The sequence below is a fragment of the Hypomesus transpacificus genome, chromosome 12 (genome assembly GCF_021917145.1).
Source record: "Hypomesus transpacificus isolate Combined female chromosome 12, fHypTra1, whole genome shotgun sequence".
Lineage (NCBI taxonomy): Eukaryota > Metazoa > Chordata > Actinopteri > Osmeriformes > Osmeridae > Hypomesus > Hypomesus transpacificus.
Window position 1 is genome coordinate 4881953 of NC_061071.1, and position 25424 is coordinate 4907376.

The following is a 25424-nucleotide window of genomic DNA, read 5'->3' on the forward strand; positions in this document are numbered from 1 at the left end:
CTCTCTCACCCTCTCTCCTCTTGGTCCAGGAGCACCAGGTCTACCTGGTGGCCCTGGGGAACCCTGAAACAGAGTCCATCAACAATCAATAAATACCGACACCTACTACTAAATCAAAATCTTACCAAAAGTACATGTAAAATCTCTAGTGAAATGTTCTTAAAATAAAACACAATCCTCTAACAAGGAACATTTCAGTGAGATAAAAGGACGTGTTTTAGACACTGCATCTCGTTAAGTGAAGAAGTAAGAGTCTTGAAAACATCTTGTTTTGAGTCATATCTCAGATGAAACACGTTTTCAAGTGTTTGTATTTTGTTTAAGATGTTTTAAGAAAGAATAAGAAAGCTGAAGAAGCTAATTTTAATTTGTTCCATTGGCAGATGTATCTACTTATTACAAAGAAAAGCAAAGAACTTCTTGTATTGATCGTTTTTTTAATCTTATCTTTGAAATTGTATTTTTCCCAGTGTACTATACATCAGTCAATCTGCTGGTGTCATGTTTAAACGGTTCGTAAAATGTATATTACAAAATACACCTTAACACGTGATGGGATGTGAGTATAAACAGATTAAAAGACAGAGAAAGACAGAGTTAGAACGGCAGGGAAGTTCTTACCGGTCTCCCTGGGACCCCATCCTGTCCCGGTGGACCGGAGGGGCCAAAGGCAACCTGTCCATTGAGTCCCGGGGCACCTGTGCTTAAACACGGTCCGCCTGGGGGGCCAGGGGGGCCAGGAAGACCAGGAGAACCCTGGATACACAGGTCAGGTCAGGGTCAACACAACTTTGACTATACAAAGTATGGTTAGTCGTTGATTTGAGATGATTTGAGATGGCAAGCGTAAGAGAGGCCAGAAACCATTTCAAATTTAGAATATCTCCAATTTAATGCAATGCATGAATATAATAGTTAGACGTCACTTTGGACATACCCTAAACCTCTCCAGATCAGGGAACCCAGAACCTTCCATGTCCACAAATGTCTGTGTAGAAGAAAACACAGGAAGACAAAGGAAGGTGGGTTAATATATGTTATTTAAGTACTGTCAAAAGTACGTTCAAATCAAACCTGTCAGGCACACAATGTTGAACAGTAAGCTGTGAATGTACAGTATATTGTAATTGATAGACTGATAAGTTGATTGATCAATGAGTTGAATGGTCACAGTATGACGACCATTGACTGTCTGACTCACAGGGTGATCTCCTGTGGCGGGTCCTGGGGGGCCAGGTGGACCGGGGGGCCCGCGGAGGCCTGGGTGACCCTCCCCACGATCTCCCTGACAGAAACATAAGGGTCAAGCAGTCACCAGAAGACACAAACCTATGTATCCAAAAGGACTGAAGACAGATCCAGTGAATAAAATCCAGAAACCTCTGTATGTTCATCCACCTATTTGCCCTATTTTACCTTGGGTCCTTTGATTCCAGGGATTCCTGGTGTTCCTGGGAAACCTCTCGGTCCAGCTGGGCCCTGAGAGGAAGAGGAGGAGGTGGAAAAGGAGGAGGGGGTGGTTTGTGAAGTGGTGAGAAACATGGCTTAATGTTAGTCATGTAGCACAACTGACCACCACTACAGTGACTAACTGTTAAAAAAAGTATGAAGTGAGTTTTGTGAAATAATACTCACTGTTTTCCCATCTTCTCCTGGGTCACCCTGGAGAATAAGATGCATTGAGATGTTCATATAATATATACATATTATTAACACAAAATGGCTGCTTCTCGCTCCAGAACAAATACAAAATGGCTACGGACTATTTCTCCCTCCAACTCAGATCAAAGATGGCTAAGATGGCTACTCACTGCTTCTCCCTCTGGTCCAGGCGGTCCTTGTGTTCCCTCCACCCCTGGCGGTCCCATCGGCCCTTGGGGCCCGGATATCGGCTGAACCACTGACCCATCCCCCAGCCTCACTACCTGGGCGGCTGGGCCTGGGGGCCCAGGGGGGCCGGGGGAACCTGGGGAGCCACGATCACCCTTGTTTCCAGGGTATCCAAACCCTGAGGCTCCCTGAGGGGAGATGAGCAGATATTGGTCAGTGATCAATTACCTTCAGTATTTTATACATCAAACAATTGGTTTATATGGAACTGATCTATTGATTTCACTGATATGAAGTGCACGCACATACTTGACAGTGTTAGCAGATAGTATTGCAACATGCAACTCTTAATACGGTGAATGAAGAGTCGTTAGGCACTAACATCAACTGTCATGAATGTACAGTAAATCAAACCAACCTTAATCCCTCTGTCTCCCTGTTGAACAAATGAGAAAAAGACACATGAAAATCAGGCGGACATAGAAAGGCAGAAACTTCAATCACATAAACGGACGCCACACATACACAGGAAGCATGCTTTTGTAGAAAACCCTACCTTTTCTCCTCGTTCTCCTCCTCCTCCTCCCTGAGATAAGGAGCCAGATCCAGAGCTGAAACGTGTCCCTGAGTCACCCTTCGGCCCCGGGGGGCCCTGGTCCCCTTTGCCTCCCTTCTCTCCTCTGTCCCCCTTCTCCCCCCTCCCACCAGAGGGACCTTGGTGGAGACACAGACGGAGGAAACCAGTGGAGAGGTCTGCTATCTCTTCCTTATCTTAATCATCACATCCTTATCATCATCCTTATCATCTTTACCATCAAAGACATCATCATCCTCCACACCAGCAACAGCAGCCCTACCACCATTACTACCACCATTATCTTCATCGTCCGTCAGCGAGGATGAGCACACCAAGCAATCTTCTCAAATCCAAACCATCAATCTCTTTGGCACTGTGCCTTATCCCACCTCCAATCCGTTTCTGATCCCCAGAAAACAAGACGAGGCCCCAAAGCCATGACACAAGGCATGCACACGGCTTGGTATGAGCAGAGACATACAGTGAGCAACGGAAATCCATCCAATCAGCTCATCCTATCAGGTGTAGGATGGCTCAAAGTCACCGGGACCAGTAAACCAATCAACACATATTTAGAGGGCGAGTGATCCGGTCCAGCTTTGGTTGGTCACCCACCTTGGGGACCTGGGGATGTGGTTCTGGACTCTACTGAAGGCTGACGGTTCCGGCCAGCTGGTGTCAACGATAGCAATAACAACAACAAACAAATGTATACAATATGTCTGCAATGTGTACACTTAACACAATAAAACAAACCTATATCTGTCAGTATCTGCTTTATCACTAACACAAAGTTCAACGTCATTCCCTGGCAAAGAAAAGTGCATTATACTGCATTGTCCACAAGGGGGAGGTGTTCAGTGGAGGGAGAATAAGAGAGGGGCAGAGAGAGTTTTTCAAGTCTAGACTGGTAGGTTTACGAGCGTATACCTGTTTGACAGATTGTTTCAACAAGAGTTTGTGTTGGCTTTGGAGGCGAGGTGAACTTAACAACCTTCTGTGAAGTTGGTTCTATCATTGCCACCATGGAAAATTCCATACACAGTCAAACAGACACATAAAACGAATGCAGTCATGGAATATGTCATCAGAAACAGCACATATCCACCCACCTGTCTCTGTGACCCGGGCTCCCTTTGATGATGTCAGAGGGGGCTCTGGGACAGGCTTGGGGGATGAAGAAGTGACCTGTCAGCATAGATACATGAGGTTGATTAAACTTTCATTTCAAACTTTCATTACTGCAATTTGGAGTGGGTAAAGTAAATCAATTACACAGAGAGTGTTTGACAGTATTTGACCAAAAGAGAAGATGGTTCAACAGCTATATATACATCCATTATTCATATTCATATTATTCATATTCACATAATATGAAAAAAGAGATACCTTTGTTTGGTCAGTCTTTGATCCATCTCCTGCTCCACTACCATAGTCTCCAGAGGCCTGAGAGAGAGTTGTTGATTTAATTAGACAAATATCTGAATTCTGAAAACCGTATCCATCCTCGCAATCAGGCGCATAACTAGCTGAACGACATTTAAACAACGAGTAAACAACATGTTAACACTCACAGCATCAGAATCGTCGTCGTCTTCACAGAGTCTTTCAGCTGCTGAGGGGTTCCCCACAACTTTCAAGTCAGCTATTTCTCCCTATAAGACGTACACAGACAAACACACATGCACACACACATGCAAAAACACACACACAAATACTGTATTTAACGCAAAGATTATTTTACAGATGTGTACACAAACACGAAATTAACACATTTTGGAATACTACTGTGTATCATATGTGGATTTAGTAACGCCAAAACCTGGAATTTCAGCTGTTCTGAAATTACATACCCCCCCCATACACACACACACACACCAACACCCTGCTTCTTCAGGAGATGGAAAGAATAACAAAAAGAACAGGAAGAGAACACTCCATCATATTGGCTAGAACAACAACAGCTGTGCCTGCCTCTCTCTTTTAGACTGGTTCTGGAGCAGGTCTGGAAGAGATCTGCTACTGTCGGACTGTTGGTACTGAGGGTAGACAAAGGGTTGACATGCTGTATAATAAACCACTTTAACATGTGATCTCATGGGGAAAGTATGATTGGATGAAAAATGATCTATGGTGTCAAAGACTGATTCCTGAGGTATGAGAAATGACAATGAACGAAATAATAAAACAAATTCATTTGAAACTGCATTCTGGCAAAATCCCCAACAAACACACACACACACACAAATGGTCTGCATAGGTCAAATTCCATGTGACCATCACATGTTGTCAGATGGGTCACTGATTTTCTGCAAGGTCAGAGTTGAAAAGTCAGTTCATAGATTTGCGGAGGGGAGGGTCGTCAATGGACTCTGGTGGCAGTGACCCGGACACATACCTTGCTGAAGCCCCTAAGGGGACCATTAAACAAGATTTACTCTTAACTCTTAAACACGCTCAAGCACACGCACACACAACATGGACACCGTACCAGGAACTTGTCAGGGTCGGCCCCACCAGCCTGACCCACAAAGACGCCTGCCTTCCCGTCCAGCTCCATGTCGTCAGGTGAGCGCTCAAACTTCACCACCTGGGGTGTCGCATCGCAGCCCACGTAGAAGGACACCTGTGCAGGGTACAGAGTATAAACATACATGGATTAATACCGAGAGTACATGATTCTAATCCCACATTTGGTCCTGACTCCTGGCCTGAAACTCTCTTGACTGTTCTCCCTCTCTCGTTGGCAATCTTTCTGAATAAACTGTAAAAAAAAACATAGCTCCAGCCGAACTACTGTCCATCCTTGCCATTTATTCTAACTGAGTTTAGATCAGATTACAAAATGAAGAAAAAAAATGTATTTACTTGGTCGTCAGTGACAGCCAATGAGAACCGGGTCCAGACGCCCTCCAGGGGGGGCAGGTCGAAGCTGGCAGCCTGGTACGAGGCGTCAGAGTCAGGCTCGGTGTAGAAGAACAGCAGCTTCTGCCTGCCCCTCTCCACGGTGCTTAGCTTCACGCCCACGTACATGAACTTCTGTAAATGGTCTGTGATGGAGAACAACACGGCGGGCTTGGCGGTGTCGGGCTTCACGTGGAAGAGCAGCGAGAAGTGGCGGTAGAAGGGGCTGGAGAAGTGGGCCAAGGCGAGTTGGCCTGCCGCGGCGTCATGGCCGAACACATATGCCGGGAGACCACCTGGGCCATAGATCCTGCTGATTTGATCAGGGGGCGGGTCGCCAATCAGCTGAAGCAGCGACACGCCACTCTCCTCTGCAAGGGTTAAGGTTAGGGGGAGAAGGGGAGAAGACCGGGTGTCAGGACTCACACGGAGGAAGTACTCTAGTTGGTTTGTGAAAACTTAGGATCGTGAAAACAAAACTCATCTTTGACTTCGTAGGAAGGGGCAACATCCAAAACATTCGATAAGCTGAAATATATGGCCAATGGTATACGTGTCAAATTTTGTGGAGGAGAAGGTGGGGAATGGGGTTGGCATTTCCATGATGCCCATGGTTTTGGAGGGATGTCTAACAAGCTCATATAGTTGCAAGGGTCAGATGTCCACATCCTTTTACCATATTGTGTAGTGATCTGTTGACACTGAGGTATGTCATAAAGCAAAGCAATGATTGACAATATTCATTTATTCTCAACTTTGTCATTAGCTTTTACTCGTTTGGTCAGCTCAGATCACAGGGATCAGTCACGGAGGGCATAGAGTAGCAAGGTCAAAGGTCAGAGTGCAGTTGCAGCAAGTTAGGCAGCCCTGTCAGTTGGTTAGTTTCTTAGCCAAGACCACCTGGCCTAACCACAGTCCTACACTAGCATAAATGTTAACCTCTAATATTACTTATTTATAGAAAGGTATGCTGAAAATACAGTTCTGACTGGAAGGGACACTTGGTCAATGAGTAACCAGAAACAACCACCAGGATGGGATTCAAGTAGTTGTTATCATTCACGTGTGTCACAGAATATCTTTTTAGGCATTTTAAAAGTCTCTATTGACTAACTCCAGACTGTATCTACATCTCCAGACTATTGTATCTCTAGACTATGTCTACATCTGCAGATTAACTTCATATCTCTAGAATATGTCTACATCGAGAGACAATGTCTGTATCTCCAGACTAACTCCACATCTCCAGACAATCGCCGGGTTTCACAGATTCATTAAGAAGCTCTTAAGGCTAAGAGCGCTTCTAAAGGCGCTCTAGAACGCTCTTAGAACGTTCTTAAGAAGATCTTAGCGTTAAGAGCTTCTTAACAAATCTGGGAAACCCGGCCAATGTCTGTATCTCCACACTAACTCCATATCTCTAGACTGTCTATATCTCCAGACAATGTGTACATCTCCAGACAATGTGTACATCTCCAGTCTTCTGCTGGAAGTTTCCATCCCTCTGAGGCCTGGTCTGCCTCTAATTACCATCGCACGGAAACACTGCAGAGAGTCCCAGTTCCCATACACTAAAATAGCCTACAGGGAAACATGCAAGAGCTACTAGAGACCCATAACGTTCACATGAAATTACACCTCCAGGGAACCAAACGCTTCTCCATAGACAGAACAGGACTGTCCAGGGACAGATAGAACGAGACCGGATCCTCTTCCGGGTCATAAGATCTATCAGTAATCATTTGTTCCATTGCACAGTGGGTGTGATATGTGTGCGGGTGTGTGAGAAAGAGAGAGAGATTTTTATCTCTCTTTATTGGTCAGTCAAAACTGACAGCTATCCAACAGTTACACCATCCTGGACATTAGCTAACGTAATCCCATTGATGCAGGATCTCAGGACGCCCCAAAAACATGTTAAAATGTTTATACCTCTGGTACAGAGAGAGAAATTGTCTGGGTTGTTCCTGACTTTCGGGATGTGAGTCCCAGGCTACGGAAGTAAACACTTAACTGGACAACATGAGCTGGCACAAATTCAAAACATATGTTTTCACACACCAACACCAGACTGTTGCTCTCTTTACAAACACACACACATACATATATACTGTGCACACACACACACACACACACACACACACACACACACACACACACACACACACACACACACACACACACTCACACACTCACACACACAGACCCACACAAAGCCTTATTATGTTATGTTTTCTGAATCTATATGTCAACTGAAGCTTAGCCAAAGATCCTCAGAGATTTCAGACGATTAGAAAAGGTATTGGGTTGAGTGGGAGTCAGGATCTCATGTTAATGCACCTGCTATTGGTCAATCTGACAACACAGACACAGCTGAGAGCTGTGTATAAAGATAACTCACAATCAAGTTATACCCATTTGAATGAAAAAAGCTAAAATAATTCATGAATGAATGAAACATAAGAAGCTAGTTTGTGTGAGTCAGCATGTGTGGCCATGTATGTGTGCATAAGTGTAACTGACTGTGCTTCCAGACACTGGTGAGTGTGTGTGTGTGTATGTGTGCGTGTGTGTTTGTGTTAATGTGTGCGTGTGTCCATGGGAACAGGGAACCACATTGGAATTCAGTGAGTTCCTCCAAGCCAAGGTCCCTAATGCCTGCTCTCGGCCAACAGGGCTTGCCAGTTGAAACATCCTGATCGGCTAGGGACACGAGCTAACGACCACTCGCAGACTGTAACCAATCACAGCTGTTCAGGAGGAGCTTTGCATGCAGAGATTACAGATGTGATAAAAGCATTCCAGCCAAAATGGATGTTGCAGTGCTTTAACATTTGCTGCATATGTACCAAAATGATGATTCAACAGTAGGAGTTTAGTAGATTGAACTGAGAATTCTTACAATATATTTAAGCCATGCAAACAATTTTTTTTTAAAATACACATACATCCAGTATCTAGCACTAAGAGAAAACCACCTGTCTCCGATGCTAAAAAGTCAATGGGTTCAACTATGGAAACCCCCAGCTGTGACCCCTATGGAAGAGCACTTAGCGGGTTGAGCGCTTCCGAATAATGAGTGTGCGCGTATGTGTGTGTGTGTGCATGTGTGTGTGTGTGTGCATGTGTGTGTGTAAACTGGGCCAGAACTCGAGCCCGTCAGTGAACACTGCTGACAGAGGTGAAGCAGCTGTCACATGCACAGCTCTTTGTTCTTAGGTCAGCCCTTAATTCATGTTTGGCACCACTGAGTCCATGGGCAATTAAATATGACAGAGAGATCATAGGGAGAACACACACCAGGCCTCTCCAATGAAATCTGCCCATTTGGGCCTGGTTGGCAGCTGGGTAGAACCCTATAGTACATGCTAATGGTACCGCTCAAGCCAAATATTTTAAGATGGCCTCTGTCAACACTGTGAATTTAACCATGTTAATGGGAACACTCTAACTAAAGATCCGCGATTTACCAAGATTGCCAAACCACAACAAATGTCAACACTCCTCAAACACTATTTTGACTTTGTCTGTGCTTTAATGACTTAGACTGACCTGCAGTTCCCTTCCCTTGAGTTGAGTTCCAGATTGACATATGCGCTGCAACAACTTATTACTGAAGTAGAGCTGGTTCCCCAAGGCACAGACACACACTTACAGTACTGTATGTGAGGGAGAGTTGGGTTGGGAGAGCTTGCCCATACTTGGACATCGGGGGGGAATTGAACTCTGCATTGCTGTTTGATGTGTCAGCGCTGCAAAACACTACAGTCAGAGTAATACTCTCCAAATGGCACTAAAATGGCTCTCTGCCTGACACACCATGCCTGCACGGTGTTACGTTACATTTGATTCAGTTAGAAGACGCTTTTTTCAAGGCAACGTACAAATAGTGCATGAATAAAATACAGCAGAAGATCAAGGATCAGAGATGGATAGTTCTACAGTATTTTGGTGGTCAGAGTCACGAAACGGACTGTGTTTCCTTGCCACATCACAGAGTAACCACAACTCAGCTACCAGGCATGGTAGACAATAAATTATATTACAGTGCTACATGACCTCTCAGTGACATAAATATCTCGATCACAGTAGGAAGCAAATCAATCAGTTGCACTTGTGGATGACAACATGTGACAGCCTATCATCCTGCTACAGACAGCTAGACAGCTGTGGAACCATTGTATGTGATGCTGAGAGGCCTCACTCAGACCAGGAATTCCATGACTCCCACCCAGTAGAGAACCCAGATGAACCTATCCTGGTGCACCATGGTTAATTCCTCTTCCACACAATGCTCTCTCTCACTTCCCTGTTCTCTCCATCTGTTCTCTCTCTCTCTCTCTCTCTCTCTCTCTCTCTCTCTCTCTCTCTCTCTCTCTCTCTCTCCCTTTCGTCTCTCCCACATCCATGTCCTTTTCTATCCTCCAACCCTCCATTCTCTCTCTCTTTCCACCTCCCCCCTTCATGTCTTTCTCTGTTCATCTTCACATGACCAACTGGTGATTTGACTGCCTTACATTCTCTTTTAATAGTTTCCATGGCCGTGCGTGGGCGTGACCTCTGACCCTTGGGGAAGATTCTGAGCAGGCCTGTCTGGACACCAATCTGATGGTTCCTTGTTCTGGCGGGGGCATGCAATGACACCCTCGTTCTTTTTCCCTGGCAGAAGGGCACAATTGCCACACTCTTCCTCCAGAGCAGATTTCCCCCTGCCTCTCAAGCATGTCCTACCGGCACCCTGCCCCCCCTCAACCTCAAGACCCCCCACCCTGGACAGGATGAGATGGGGGTATTGTTCCCCTGGAGACGGTCCAGCCATCTCCCAGCCTGTCGCTGCTGATCCTCCTGTCTGATTGAGGCCCACACAGAGACCAGGACCTCTGGAGATGCATGTGGGCTTCCTAAGATAGCCTGGGGATGGCCATGTGACTGAGAGTCTGGAAGCCTGTGAGGGTGCGTGAGTGTAGAAGATCAAGGATCAGAGATGGATAGTTCTACAGTATTTTGGTAGAGACCTAAACAGACCTAAACATATAGAATTCTGAACATTACAAATAATATTCTTCTGCATCGGTCTTTAAAGGAATACCCCTGCAATTAAATCCCATAGAGACCTAAATAATAAATAAAAAAGTTAGTTATTTTCACCCTGCATGTTATTCTATTTTAGCCTGGCTGCCAGCCCAACTTTGCCCCGCCCACAAAACAATTTGGTGGGGGGGAAGTTGGGTCTGGGGTCGCTAGTTTTGGGAAAAAGTATGTCCGAACAGGAGCTTTTCGGACCAATCAAATTGTCAGGGGGGGCTTTATACAATAATGGACAGATGATCAACAGTAACGTAATCAACCACGTCACCAAAGAGCGCTTGGGTTGAATTCGTTTTCAACAAACAACATACTACGTTACTCTGATTGGTTGTAGGTCTATCCAATTGAGCGAAGAGGAATTTTTTTTACGAGTTCAGTTGAAACACGCCCCATAGTCACAGCCCAACAGAGAGGTATCAGTCTCATATTCTGTCTAGAATTATGAGTATGACGACATCAGGCTAATTCTATTTCACTCCAGGCTAAGAATTCAGTTCAATTCTGTTAAGAATTTTTCTTAACAGCTTTTCTCAGGAGCCTATATTATAATATTGATGAATCTGTACCAAATACAGTGCAACATGCCATCATCAGGCCCGTAAAGAATACCCCTGCAGTCCCCGCACTGCGGGGGGGCCTCGCAGGGACGGGGGGCCTCGTGGGAGGTCTCCCGTTTTTTTTTTTTTTTTATCCAATTTGAATTACATGGGATGCACACTATGGTCTTATTGTCTTGTCTGTGTTTCCAGAGGTGATTTGAAAATGAAGAAAAGTATATTTAATTGTGCTTTCTTTGTTAGCTAGGTAAGTGACGTGACGAAGCAGGTCAGGTGGTCACACAGACCGGCGAGCCCGCTGCAAATAGGTAGCTAACTGTAGGAAAAATGAAACGCACATTTGAAAGCGGTGCCCAAAAGCGGCATTCCAAAAAAAAAAAAACTGAATTAAATGCCAAACTTACTAAACTTAGTAGTCTTTTACGACCAGCCGGTGAAGGAGGGTGCACAGAAGACTGAGACAGGTATTGTACTGTTTGATATAGTGTAAAGGGCCCTATTATCGTCCACTCTAAATCTCCAACGTTCGGGGCCCCATTATCGTCCACAACCGTTTTCTTCCGTTAATTTCTCAATGAAGATATGCAGCAGCAACGAAAGAAAGTAACTTATCGATATGTACACATCTTATATAGCTGCACACCAAATTACATCTTCTTACTTTGAGATTTGAGTATCTAAATACGCTCTCAAACCGTATGTAGCATCTGCCTTGCGCAGCGTCAAACTGACATTTCCCCATTGAAAGTGTTTGGGTGGATGATAATGGGACCCCATGGCTAACTGCTAAGATCAGGAAAATAGCTAGCTAACGTTATACTTTGACAGCTATACTGCTCTGTCTGTTTTGTGCTTCCTAGCGTTAACAGCGAGCCTCCTTTCCAAGAGCCAGGAAAATTAGCCTTCTTGCTCCTTTATTGACTTCCTGTCAAGCTGACAACATTGAAATGGAGTGAAACTACAAAAAAGAGAGAGTAGAAAAAGTGCTTAATTAGCCTATAAAATATATTACATAACTGACATTATTAGCAAACATGCTAACGTATGCGACATAGTAGTATCGTGCAGTTGCAGCGATTGCGTTTGACTATTTACAGTAAACATACAAAAAACATGATCAAAGTTATAATAACTCATTGTATTTCAGTTATATACATATTATGATCGTGTAAAACGTACAGTCATTGCTTTCTACAAGTTTCCCACGACAGATCGAAAATACATTAAACTTCACAGCTATTTGACAGTTGCTATGTGAACGATGCCCGGTTTGTGTACGTTCCAAACTTCCTTTGCTTTCCCGATCTCTATGGGCGTCAAAGTAGAAGTCCCATTCACCGTTTACACTTAAATCATATTCTGTGAAAGAGGATAAGAAAGAGCCAGGCGTGCGCCAAACGTTTTTTTCTGATTGAATACATTTCCCTCACAAGACAAGCTTGAGTTTTGATATCGTGCATTTATTATAAGGCTCTCAGAATGTTCCAAAAAGTTCAGTTGATCGCGTCTGGGTCCTGTTCGGCCCGTCGGTATTTGTATTACATTATCCCTTACATATGTGGGGGGAGGGGGGAGGGGGGGCTCTCAGACTTATTCTGCGGGGAGGCCTCATGTGTTTCCGTTATGGGCCTGGCCATCATCCCTATGTGCAACAGTGGACCTCGGTAGCGTTCTCTGTGACATGAAGCACGGCTCTGTCAGCTGGTGTATTTCTGGTGAGGGTAACGCTAATGGTTACAGTCTACCTCACTGAGCACGTGCAGTGTAGCAATCGCAATGTCATGACAACGGCACAAGCGACGAGTGGCGACAAACTTCAGCCCATACATGGTTTGGACAAACAGCAAGAACGCAGATTGCGGTGGCTACGCCACAACAGTGAGCTACTGCAAACGCACACGTACCAACACACATGCTCAGAATCACATTCACACATCACTATTATACACAGCAGGTACAGACACATGTACATGAACACAAGCAACACAACAGATTGCACACAGACTGCAGACATGAGACCCGCGGGTTGAGAATGTATCTCGGGGTGACGGATGCATTCTAACCCGCTCCCGTTTACCTTTGCGGTTACTAACGGAAACGCACGTCGGACAGCGCTGCTCCTGATCCTGCTCGGGGAGGAAGTGACACGCCACAGGAAGTAGACCCTCATCCAGGACCGCCCAGCAACTGTCTTGGAGGATGTGGCAGAAGCTACGGCAGGGTAGTAGAAGGTGAGGGGCCATCTGGGGTGGAGCTGCCTGGCGAGGGGGTACCTGGCGGGGCAGCTTGCCAGGGGGAGGACACTGAGGGGCGAGGAGGAGGCAGAGGAACCACTCAGCCCCATGGTGACACCCGGCTTGCGCTAGCCACGCCCACTTGTGAGCGACAGCCGCCACCTCGTCTATGGAGGTGTGGTTGAGAAAGTTGGGCAGAGCGAAAGACTTTCCAGACTTGCCAGAGCAGATTGGCCAATCAGAGGGCATGGGGAGGCATTGTGGGTGAACCAACGAGTCAGACTCCTCCCGCTCTTGGATTTGTGAACCCGCCCTCTCTGTTATATTTGTGGGGAGGATCAAACTATCTTCCTCAGAATCTATGCTGATCCCTGACTCTGAACTAGACCCAAAACTAGGCACCTCTCTGGACACAGATCCTGAAACTAATAAACCTGCCTCTGATCCCACACCCGATCCCGTCCCAGCCTGCTCAGTTGTGCTAGAATTACCCGTATCCTGCCTGCTTCCTGGTGTGGTCGGGTCCGTCCCTCCTAGTCGTTCGTCAGCACCCACTGGTTCTGGGTTTTCATCCCATGCCTGCACAAACTTACTGATGCCGCTGGCCACGTTGATGATCTCAGCCCCGACTCCAGCCAGGTTCTCATCTTCTCCTCTTCCTCCAGCCTCTGGCTCTTCTGTGGGTGCCTGAGTTGGCCCCGCATTCTGGGACCAGAACCAGGCCTCCAGGTGGACAGGGCTGAGAACCAGCAGGAATAGCAGAGCCAGCCTGGCGATGTTCCGAGACATCCTGGAGGCTTCAACCACCAGTCACTTCTCCCTGTTTCTCCTCTGGGTCTCTGGGAGCACAGTCAGCGATGATGGTACGCCAAATATAGTCCGGAATAGTCCCAGAACTGAAGTGTGTTCTCTAAGCAGTAGTTACCAAGCCCTCCTTCTATTTGGCTGATCGACAGTTAAATTCAGTCGGTCTGCTAGGTATTAGTTGACCCACACACTCTGTTTCTCACCCTCCTCCTCCTAGATATGCTCCGGTGGACAGACTCTCTCATTTGGCCCTCTGCACAATCTCTCTCTCTTTCCATCCCTCTCTCTCTTCCTTCTACTTCACACACACACACACACACACAAACACACAAGCACACACACTAGAGGCAGAGCTGTTCTGAATGAGAACCTTTCATTGGTTAATCTAAATCTCTTTCTGACAGTGGCTCCTCCCTCACATAATTTTGTGAGTGTGTCCCCTCAGAGAACACACACACACAAGTTTGCATTGCTATTCTTGTGGGAACTTAAAATTCTGTTTCATTCAAAATCTTGTTTTCCCTAACCCCAACCTGAAACGTAACCTTAACCCTGACTCTGACCTGTGAGAGAATGATTCCCAATTTAAGAGACCCATCGTCAGCCGGCTTTAAAGGCAAACTTCCAAAAGTCTCCACAGATACAACCAAGAGGAACTCAGAGAGTGGATCAAGTTGCCACACAAGTAAACACATGCAACACCACTGGTGTTGTGGGAGTTAGTTTATGAATGATGACCAAAGAAGGAGGAGAAAAAGAGAAAACAAGTGAGAGAAATGGGTCAGAAAGAGGAGAGAGAGAGAGGAAAAAGAGGGAGAGGAAAAGACAACAGGAGAAACAGATAGGAGAGAGAGAACAGGAGGGTGCTGGTGAAAGGAGAGAGAGAGAGGGGGGGGGAGAAAATGATAGACAGAACAGGAGAGAGAGAGAGAGAGCAAAAGAGAGAGGGGGAAAAAACAACAGGAGGAAGGAACACAAAAGGATAACAAGAACAGGGGAAGGCAGAGGATGGATACAACATAAGGGAAAGGGGACCGATAGAGCAGAGAGAGAGAAAGATGGGGGAGAGAAAAGGGACTTCAGAGCACATGTAAGGACAGAGGGAGGCCCCTAACCCAGCACATCCCCACAAGACATGTCAAAGACCGGCCAGGAAGAATGTCTGATTGATGACGAGGGAAAGAGGGAAGGGGACCGAGCGAGGGATGGATGTAGGGGTGAAAGGGATGGGAGAAGGGAGGCCCACTAACAGGGTTACGTTGTTACACACCTCCCCCACCTCCCCCCACCTCTAGCATGAAGAACGAGGAAGGACTTTGAGTGTTACTAGTTGGGTGATCCTGGTCTCAGCCTGACAATAACGGTACATATTAAACTGTTGGAGCAAAAGGTTGGGGAGAACAAGAGGAGAATGAGAGATGATGAGCGAAGGAGAGCAGCTGAGAGAACACACATATACACACAGACACACACACACACACAGTGGGCGTAACAGATTGGATAGCTGTCTTTAAGCCTCTTGTTCCCATGGGGTTCCCTGTTGCCTCATAGGAGGAAGAACCTCCTTAATTACCCAGCAGCCTCTCTCCTCCACCCTGCTGCCGGTTCCCACCGCCTGGCTCAGCTCTCCTGATGCCCACGCACCCTCCTGCCCCCATCCCCGCCCGCCTGCCACCGGCTCAACCCTTCCAGCTGCTGTACATTCCTGCACAGCCGTCTCTCTGCGCGCACACGCACACACACAGCCGTGTGTGTTGTTCACACACAAAACAGCATGTCCCTCACACCTCCACAGGCAGCCTGACCCAAGAACGCACCCTGGGAAGTGGTGAAGGTTCAGTATGATAATCCTACTACTGTCCAGCTTGAAATGTTCATGTTCACACCTCCTCTCTTATGCCCTAATCTTTCCTCCTCCATTCCTCTCCTCTACCACCTTCTCTCATTTGTCTCTCTGTACCCCTGAGGGGCTAGGAATGGTAAATCAACAACCAGACCAAAACAGAGCTAGACAGATGACCTGGCTAGGGCCAGGCAACATACATCAACAAACGTGCTCCCATGTGCCAGTGCTAGATGGGCATTTGTGTGTGTGCTTCTACAGTATGTGTGTGTGGGAAGGATGTCCTTTGGTGCACAAACTGATTGTACACACACACTATCTCTCTTTCTTTCTCACACACAAACAAACGCACACACATCAATCAGTAATTATATAGCCTGTGAACTCCAATCTGGGGCCATACAAAGCCACCGTGAGACCATATAGCTAATGCACAAAGTATGTGACAAAGTGTGTGGGGGGTAGAGAATGATGTTAAGATGTAGCAGCATGAGTAATTCCTTGTATCTGGGGATGTATGTCCCAAGCTAACCAGTAGTGGGTGGTCTAGATAATGTACATCGTAACTGTCCGGACGGCGGGGTCAGATGGCTGAGCGGTTAGGGAGTCGGGCTATTAATCAGAAGGTTGTTGGTTCGATTCCCGGCCGTGCCATATGACGTTGTGTCCTTGGGCAAGGCACTTCACCTTACTTGCCTCGGGGAGAATGTCTCTGTACTTACTGTAAGTCGCTCTGGATAAGCGCGTCTGCTAAATGACTAAAATGTAAAAAAAAAAAAAAATGTTATTAGCTGCTTATAATACGATACAATTCTGTGTGATTACAAAGGATGCAAAGGTCCTCCCACTCTTAACAGCTGTGACCCAACTAAAAGCACTAGAAATCGGTAGTCAGGTAAAAAAAAAAATATATGTAGCCTACCAAAAATGTAGCACTTGTCACTATCTCTCTACCTATATCTCTTTCTCCATAGCACTCTCTCGCTCCGTCTCTCCTCTCTAAATACCTGTCTCAGTTATTCCTTCCTTGCTCTCGCTCACAGACACACACATACACACAGAGATCTTCGGTTGCTGGCAGTGCAGGAGACCAGTAGACTTTGTTTGCCAGATGATTAGTTCAGGTTTGAGGAGAAATTTAGAGAGAGACCATGACAGGACCCCACAATGATAACTCCACACAGCTGTGTGAAGCTACCCCCCCCCCCCCCCCACACACACACACACACACACACACACTGTGGTTGTTTCTTGTCACAGTGACAGTGTGTCATGAAGTATGTGACAGTAGCATGCCATCCAGTGGTGAGTACAAGACATTAAAATAGTACAGTACAGTAGAGTACAGTACAGTAAACCAACTTAGCTACAGTGATGTAACAGGTGTGCGCTGCAAAATTCTTGTTTGCCCATAGGCAGAGCTTGTGGTGGTCAATTGGATTGACTTTCAAATGACTTTGAAATTATTTTGTTTTAGTTTGTGCCACAATACTTTAAAAAATGCATTTAAAGGAAAACTGAACAGCAAATGTGCTGCAATACATCCACCCACCAGAAGAGGGACCCTAGGTCCCTGAATATTATATATTTACAAAAGAGTAAGTATACATTGGCCGTAAGTGGTAATTAGAGGTGTAATTAGACAAGGTTAGGAATTAAGAAAATATTTTGGAGATAGTAGGCAGAACATTTGACCAGCTCAATAGCCACTTACACTTTATTAACAAATGATGCCATCTGCTGTCCAGTTATGACATGAAGTGTCTCTCTAATATCAAATCTATACAAGAGCCTTTATTAGATTGTTTTCATTTTCACATACCTGTAGAAAAGATATTTCACAAATAGGAATCAGGCAGAGCATACAGTGCAGGAGCTAGAGACTGGAATGGAACCAGGCCAAAGTCTCTAAAAGATTTATCTGTGTGCCCTCGACTATAACCTCAGCAGACTTTGTCAACCAGGCCCGTTAAGAGGAACAGCAACCACGTAGACGAAGGCATTAAAGACTATGGCTAGACAGACTTGGCAGAGGTGGAAATGCACATTGCAGAGACTTTCATCCACCGCATTAAAATAGTACAGCTGAAGATCAAGGATATTGAGAGACATGTTGCTCTGTTGATTAGTTGTAACTGACTTAAAATAATTGTAATCGCTGTGAAATATATTATTATTGTTTATTGTTGCTTGCTTTTCTACAGGTACACTCTTGCACTTTTGAAGTTCATGTTGTTTAATTGTAACTTGTTTAACTACATGCTCTTTTGATTCTACCCTTTGGGACTCATTTGTTTTTTCACAATGTATGCTTCATGTTTGGGGCTATCTCGTTGTTATGATCAGTCCCTATGCACTTTTGTAAAGCTATCTCTTGGAAGTCGCTTTGGATAAAAGCATCTGCTAAATGCATACATATTTACCAGCCACAGTGTCAATCAACCAGAGCTATGCTACCAGGCAGGGTGAAGAATATTCATATTTTGTGGCAATCTCTTAGTCGAGGGCGGAGCTTGAAAAGGAGTTCGAAGGTGGGGATGGAGAACTGAATATAGAAAGATGAAATAAAAATGACCCTCCATGATGCTCCTATCACACCCTGCTACCCTTTCTCAACCTAACTTCGGCATTTCCAACGGGGATGTTGGCAGGAAGAGAGGCATAGCATTGTGAAAGCAGAGAATGTGAGACGCCAAACATTTGTTTTTTTATCTCAAGCATGAAAGCACCTATTCACTGAGGAATACAAGAACACATATGGAGTATAACACAGTACAAAAGTAGTTCTAGTCCATCAGGCACCAATCTGAGACCCCACCAATGTTGAAGCCCTATCAGGTGGTCCTATCACTCCCAGTCCCCAGAGACAGAGGGATTGTGTTTCCTTCTTCCCTGTTTTGTCCTGTTCATCTCCTCTTTCAGCAAGAGTCTCAGAGGAAAACCAGAGGGGGAGAGAGAGGAAGAGGGGTAGAGGGTTAAGGGAGGAGGAGATACATTGTTATCCAGCAGAGGGAGGAAGGGAGGGAGAGAGAGAGAGAGAGAGAGAGAGAGAGAGAGAGAGAGAGAGAGAGAGAGAGAGAAAAAGGCTGTAAACCTGCAGACTTCAATACCAGTCTGACATTCCTGAACTGGAGAGGCCCACACCCTGCAGCCTGGATACCACACAGACACACACACATGCACACACACATACATACATACATACATACACACACATACACACACACAAACACACACATACATACACACATACACGCGCACACATGCACGCACATTGCAGATTCAGGAAAAGTGAACAGGAAAAAACAACTAGGACTAGGTCACAGTCATTCTCACACACTCATTCTATAAGCTATAAGGTACAATATGTGACCTGTACAGTGCACAGAGAGAGCTGTCATATGAACTAGTGTCATGTCTTCGAGCCCACCTAACTAAACACAGCTGTCACAGCTGGTCATACACTGTAAAACCCTCGGGGTGGCTCTGACCTGGGTTGAAACACACACACACATCACCTACACAAATCAACCACCCACACACATACACACTCCCATACACACTCACAACTCTCAGTACACATACAATGCACACAGAAAATCAACATAACATATACACACCCATCACCCCAGGACAATCACACATACATAATAAACACACATTATAACAGGAATGGCATCGTCAGACACACATACACACATACACACTTGTCATATGTCAAACCAAATGACACCAATAGGATTTAAGTGGGGATAATATAAATTAGTTGCAGGATCAAAATGCAACCCAATATTTCTGGGGTAGTGACCATTGCTTTTGGCTGGAGGGGGAGCCATGATTTGTGTTTGACCTCCATGAAAAAAAAGAAGTAACCTAAACTTCCTCTCATGTCCCTCTATCTCCAATCCACTTTCTCACACGTACACTCTCACACGAACCCACTCACATGCATTCACATACACTTGACCTTATAATGCGAGGTGCCACACAACACCCCCCTCCCCCTACCCCCAACATCCTGACATGGAACATTGAGATGGTATCTCCCATGAGATCATACCCCTCTGGGGGTCATAGATAGTTCGGCCGTTTTTCATCTATTGTTTCCAGAAGGAATCCCTCCCTTTGTGAAACTGGTTTGCTGCTGGTTTGCTGCTGCAGATTAGGAGCTAGGGTAGACCACTGGACAGAGATGACCATCTTTGAATCTTTCCTAGACATCCATCTACTGTATTTCTGATCATATTTGTCCACTGAGGTTCTCCATGGAGAGGGCTTCTTCAGTTCTGGTCCAGAATAAACCTTTACTCGGTGTCTGGGAAAACAGTCCACACTTCAGGTTTGAAAAAACATGATCAAACCCCACATGTCTGCATAGTAACATGGAAGGGGCTGAGTCCTACTGTTGAGGAGAAGTGCAGATGAGGTAGGCTACAGGTGTTGCAGGCCCCCACGTTCACCCTCAGCTCCCGCTCTGAGATAGCAGCCCAGCTGGGACAACACTGCATACCAGCGCATCCTAGAACAACTACTGACACACCCGCTCAGATGGAAGGAACGATAGGACACACACAAGGTGGAGGATGATAATGAGGAGGAGGATGAGGAGGAGGAAGAGAAGAAGGAGGAGGAGCCTATCATTAGCATATTTATTCCACAGAACTGGGCCATTTATATTTTATTCATTTAGCACACGGTTTTATCCAACGCAACATACAAACAGAGCATATAATAAGTACAGCAGAAAATTAAGAACCAGAACTGCCCAGTTCGAAATGTATTTCAGTAGAAATTGCTGAACGGTCGATATTTGACCAAGCAGTGCAAAAATAACCAACTACAAAATGGCACAATCCTGATCATAGAACAGTCCTTCAATAACAAAAGCATCATATCTCAAGTGCAGCATCATCAAATATTTTGTAAATGCAGACTTTTTAGAGCACGATGATGAATACCCTTTGCAAAAGTCGCTCCGGAGTATAAATCGCATCATGAAGAGGAAAAAAACATATATAAGTCGCACTGGACTATTTGTCACATTTATTTAGACATTTATTTCACAAAATCCAAGACCAAGAACAGACATTTCATGTGGAAAGGCAAGTTATTCAACTACACAATAGCACACAGAACAGGCTGAATAGGTGTCCGGTATTCAGCTACACAATAGCATAAAGAACATACCTGGGAGGCTAAATAGGCTAAATTAGCCTAACAAGCCAGCGAGTCCAACAAGCAAATTACCAGTAAGCTAGTTCACCAAGCTCCCAATCTCATTCCACATCACTGAATCCATTGAATTATATGTATTTTGACTATGAAAAAAAGTTTGACTTACTAGTCCGGAAAATACGGTATTGTGTTAGTATACCTATGTGTATAGAGGTATAAGATGATCAAAGGTTGATTAAAGGGTTGAACTATGGTGACCTGAGAGACGCTAGAGAAGAGGGTTCTCTGTCACCACCTAAGCCCTTTACAGGCGGGTAACCAAAGTGATACTGATTACTCAAGAACACTGGTATTATACATGGTAACCTTGGTAACTGCCATCCTCTAAGATTGTTAAGAGGAAGTAGGGAGACAGAAGGAGGACAAAAAGGAGGATAGACACATCACTTGTTCTTAGGGCATCAATAAAACCATCATAATGGAGACCTGAGACGAAACTAACTTCAAGAACAGAAGACTGAATTCTGTTCTTGCTAACAAAGGAAACTAGCTTGAAGGCCAGTTGTTGGTGAGTGTGTTTGTCCCTGTCATTGAACCTGAGGTAAACATTTAGGGTCGTCAGATACCCGCCAAACCTGCTTGATGAAGGTCAGAGGCATAAGCCCTCTCATTTGACCTCGACACACCCAGGCTAATCGTTAAAGGTGCCATTTAGCTCAATTGGCTTCACTTCCTGGACAGGACCATTGTGATTACAGTGCAGGAGTATTACTGCAGTAATACTTTGAGCTGGTACTACAGTAGCAACAAACTATAAAGCTTCAAATATAGATAACACTCAGCTAAATAGACATTTATAAACACAGCATTCACAGGCAATGTAGTGAAGAGGAAATTAAAGTTGAAAACTGATCTCATAAACGTTGTTCTGAAGATGTTGAAAGTGAAATCCAAACCATTGTCAGATCAATCAGAAACTGATACAAGAGCTAGACTTTTGGTCTACGGTGAGGACTTAGCAGGCTATTAACGGACCAGCTCACTTGCTAACCACATAGTACACAGTATACAACCTTTTCTCTCGATTCTGAACCAAGCCAGACATATTCACTCCCACACACAACCAAATGCAAATACACATGCACACGCGCATGCAGTGCACATGACCTCCCCGCCAAGCCCCACAGGGCTGGATTCCTCATCAGAGATTAAGTACAGCCCGTGGCTTCACAGACACAAAATAATGAGCTACAGACGTCTCTCACTCAGATGCCAAGTTCCAACCCTCTGTACCTACACACTATACACATGAAAAATGTTGCTATGTAAACTTTGTAACAACAAACACGGATCAAACCATCCATTAAACTCACCCTCACTTCCTCAATTTCACCCCTGACATTAAGCAGATAACCTGTTGAATATCAACAGACTTCTGTTGGTGATGAGTGGATATTTGCTGCAGCGTCTGAGTGACACAGAGATATGAGATTACTTCCGATCATCATAACATATTCAGCTGTGTGATTATCACTGTTATGGAGGATCTTGCCTTTACAGGTATATGCAGCAGCTGTGCTTAAATGCAGGAATCCAGATGTTGTTGAGAGGTTATGGAATAAACTGCCGCTGTGACAGCCTGGCTCCCATGTAATCATCCTATCAGATGCAGGGCTACACAGCAGGAGATAGTTCCTCTGCGATCGATGACATCCTGTATAAACTTCAGCTAAAACAGCAGTTGACACTTATAACTGCTAACAGATCCTTTAGAAATAGACATTCTAGTAGATTGTTCGATTTAATCATCGAGTAGAGTCAGAACTACCAGTTTTTTTAATCTTTACCCGACACAAAGTTGTAGTAGTAACGTAACCATCATGTAAATGGTGATAGATAATAATGTTGTGATTATGTTACAATGCAGAAACTAATTTAAATGCTTTTATAAGTTGCAAAGTGAAAATACATAATATTATTTAATATGTTAGAATGTTCTGCTGCAAGGTTAGAATTTACATTAAGTCATTTAGCAGACGCTCTCATCCAGAGCGACTTACAGTAAGTATAGGGACATTGCCCCAAGGTAAATAGGGTGAAGTGCCTTGCCCAAGGCACGTCCGGGAATCGATCCGGCCACCTTCTGATTACTAGGCCGATTCCCTAACCGCTCAGCCACCTGACTCCCCAGAATTGTGTAACTGATCTGCCATCTGCCATACAGACACTTGGCAAAGTGTCTTTACAAAATGATTACAGACTTGGTAAATAATTGATTGTGATGGCAGAGTTGCAACACCTCTGGCTTTGTCAATTTATCTGGGTGTCGCATGTCTGACAGTGGTGGGGAACAAGTGTGTAACTCGTTGAAAAGTTGTGTTTATCACTCACTGTCTTAATATACATTTTTATATTGAAAGCAGAAACTGTAAAAAGGCCTCTCTCCTGCTGCACGAGAAGATGGCTTCCACTACTGAAATCTGTGAATTAATCCTCTCTTTTTCTGTTTGTTAGACTGAGATGGCTACTATAGTAGTGTACAATGAATGTAGTGTACACGAATGATGATACATTACATTTTATCCCGCCTCCACTGACATACAAAAAGACAAGCATTCAGACAGTCAGGCAGACATTCAGAACAGACAGACAAACTGTACACAGACAGACATGCATACTGTATACAGACAGACAGACAGACAGACATACTGTACACAGACAGAGAGACATGCATACTGTACACAGACAGACAGACACTGACAAACTGTACACAGACAGACAGATAGACAGACAGACAGACAGACATCCAGGAAGACAGACAGCCACACACACAGAGACAAATACACACATGGACACACACAGAGACACACAGGCATACTCATATACACACATCTCCTCCCCCACGCACAGAGACAAAAGAAGCAGTGATCTTGAGCACTTGTACTGTACTTGAGTGTGAAGCAGAAAGGCCGGGGGACAATGTGGCCAGTGACACCCTGGCCTGGTCAACAAGACATGGAAACAAAGCCTGATGAAGTCAGGGGGAGAGGAGATGAAGTGTTGCCTGTTTCCTGGGAAAAGAACTGTCCAAGCTTGGAGAGGGGAAATACTGAGCACACCGCAAATCACTGCCCTGAAGCAAAGTAACACAACTGTGAAATACATGCACACACACACACATGCACACGCACACACATACATACACACACATACAAGAAGACACGCACGCAGACAACACTGGCATGCCTGCACTTTCAAATACCCTTTTGACAACCCAGGAACAGAGCTGCTCACAACTCTGCAGCTGATTGATTTCAGAGTGAAACAAGTGACATTTTACACTGAGAGCACAATCATTTGTAGAGAATCAAAAGACCATTAAAGTTTTGTTGGTTTACTTGAATAATATCACATTGTCTGACAAAATTGAATCAAGATATGAGACAAGATACAACATAGGTTGAGCAGCAAAAAAATATGCAGTACCATCTCTACTTTTTATCTGGTAAGATACATTTTTTGGTAACTAGTGATCGCTTGTGTCTGACGAGGGTGCAGGAGGGATTTCTGTGAGTCAGAGCATTGATGAGAGCTGGCTATTCACAGTTCCGTTACAACAAGTCCAGGCATTGAGCAAATCTACCAACCTCATTCCACAATCCCACAGCATTGGATTAAATGTGTATCAAACCTCTTTATAACCTTTAGGATGTCAATTTCTCTGCATATTTGTGATTAAGAAGCAAATAACCCATACATAGTTTATTTCTGGTCTGAAATGGTTTTGTGGAACCTTAAGAACATGAAATGAATTAATTAATTAATAACTCAAGAAAGTTATATCGTCCCACATTCTATTTAACAGGTCTAATATGGTGCTTTTAGCTGGCAATAGCAGACAAGCAATAGCAGACAGTTCCAATCTACCCAAACCCGTTATGATTTGTTATGACATGATTTTAACACAAAAAGCTATAATGGAATCAATCAATGATTGCTCAAAGTTCAGTACAGATGTAATACTGTTTTTGCGACTTTCCATCAGTTGGAAAGTCCAAAGGGAATTCACGTAACTTTACCTGGCCTCTGGGATTGCGTCCCGGTGACAACCAGAAAGATGAAGCAGGTACACAATCCGAACCGCGACCACCTGCCCACTCCGTGCATCTTTCCTTGCTCGTCTACCTCTTCCAATTACCTACCGAAATTCCCTCTCTGATAACTTCAGAAGCTTTGTGTGGGTTGCATGTGCATGTCCTGCCCGATAACAGCCTACCACAGCTACTTTAAACCGACGGAGAGAAGAGGTTTGGTGTTGCCCCGCCACGCACCTTCAGGTAGAGAGTTAATAAAATAGACACTATGACAAGCGGTAGGAGAAAATCCGCTTCTAGTGTGGAAACCCCCGG

General features: G+C 44.8%; 1 protein-coding gene across 4 annotated transcripts in view; it reads right to left on the bottom strand.

Moving 5' to 3' along the window:
• Positions 1-25424, bottom strand: part of LOC124474355 (collagen alpha-1(XVIII) chain-like) — a 42163-nt gene extending 16739 nt beyond the window's left edge. The window contains exons 1-16 of one of the 4 annotated variants that reach the window (XM_047030384.1): positions 25095-25424; positions 5276-5682; positions 4899-5033; positions 3982-4062; positions 3797-3853; positions 3520-3595; positions 3023-3079; positions 2387-2544; positions 2249-2266; positions 1812-2018; positions 1636-1662; positions 1417-1479; positions 1202-1285; positions 938-988; positions 622-756; positions 10-63 (exon numbers count right to left, since the gene is read on the bottom strand). In XM_047030384.1, coding sequence (XP_046886340.1) covers positions 10-63; positions 622-756; positions 938-988; positions 1202-1285; positions 1417-1479; positions 1636-1662; positions 1812-2018; positions 2249-2266; positions 2387-2544; positions 3023-3079; positions 3520-3595; positions 3797-3853; positions 3982-4062; positions 4899-5033; positions 5276-5682; positions 25095-25182 — 1698 coding nt within the window. In that variant the 5' untranslated portion in view covers positions 25183-25424. Of the gene's footprint in view, positions 1-9; positions 64-621; positions 757-937; positions 989-1201; positions 1286-1416; positions 1480-1635; positions 1663-1811; positions 2019-2248; positions 2267-2386; positions 2545-3022; positions 3080-3519; positions 3596-3796; positions 3854-3981; positions 4063-4898; positions 5034-5275; positions 5683-13033; positions 13529-13681; positions 14281-25094 lie in introns of those variants that run through there. The other 3 variants (XM_047030383.1, XM_047030382.1, XM_047030381.1) reach the window with 3 other exon arrangements.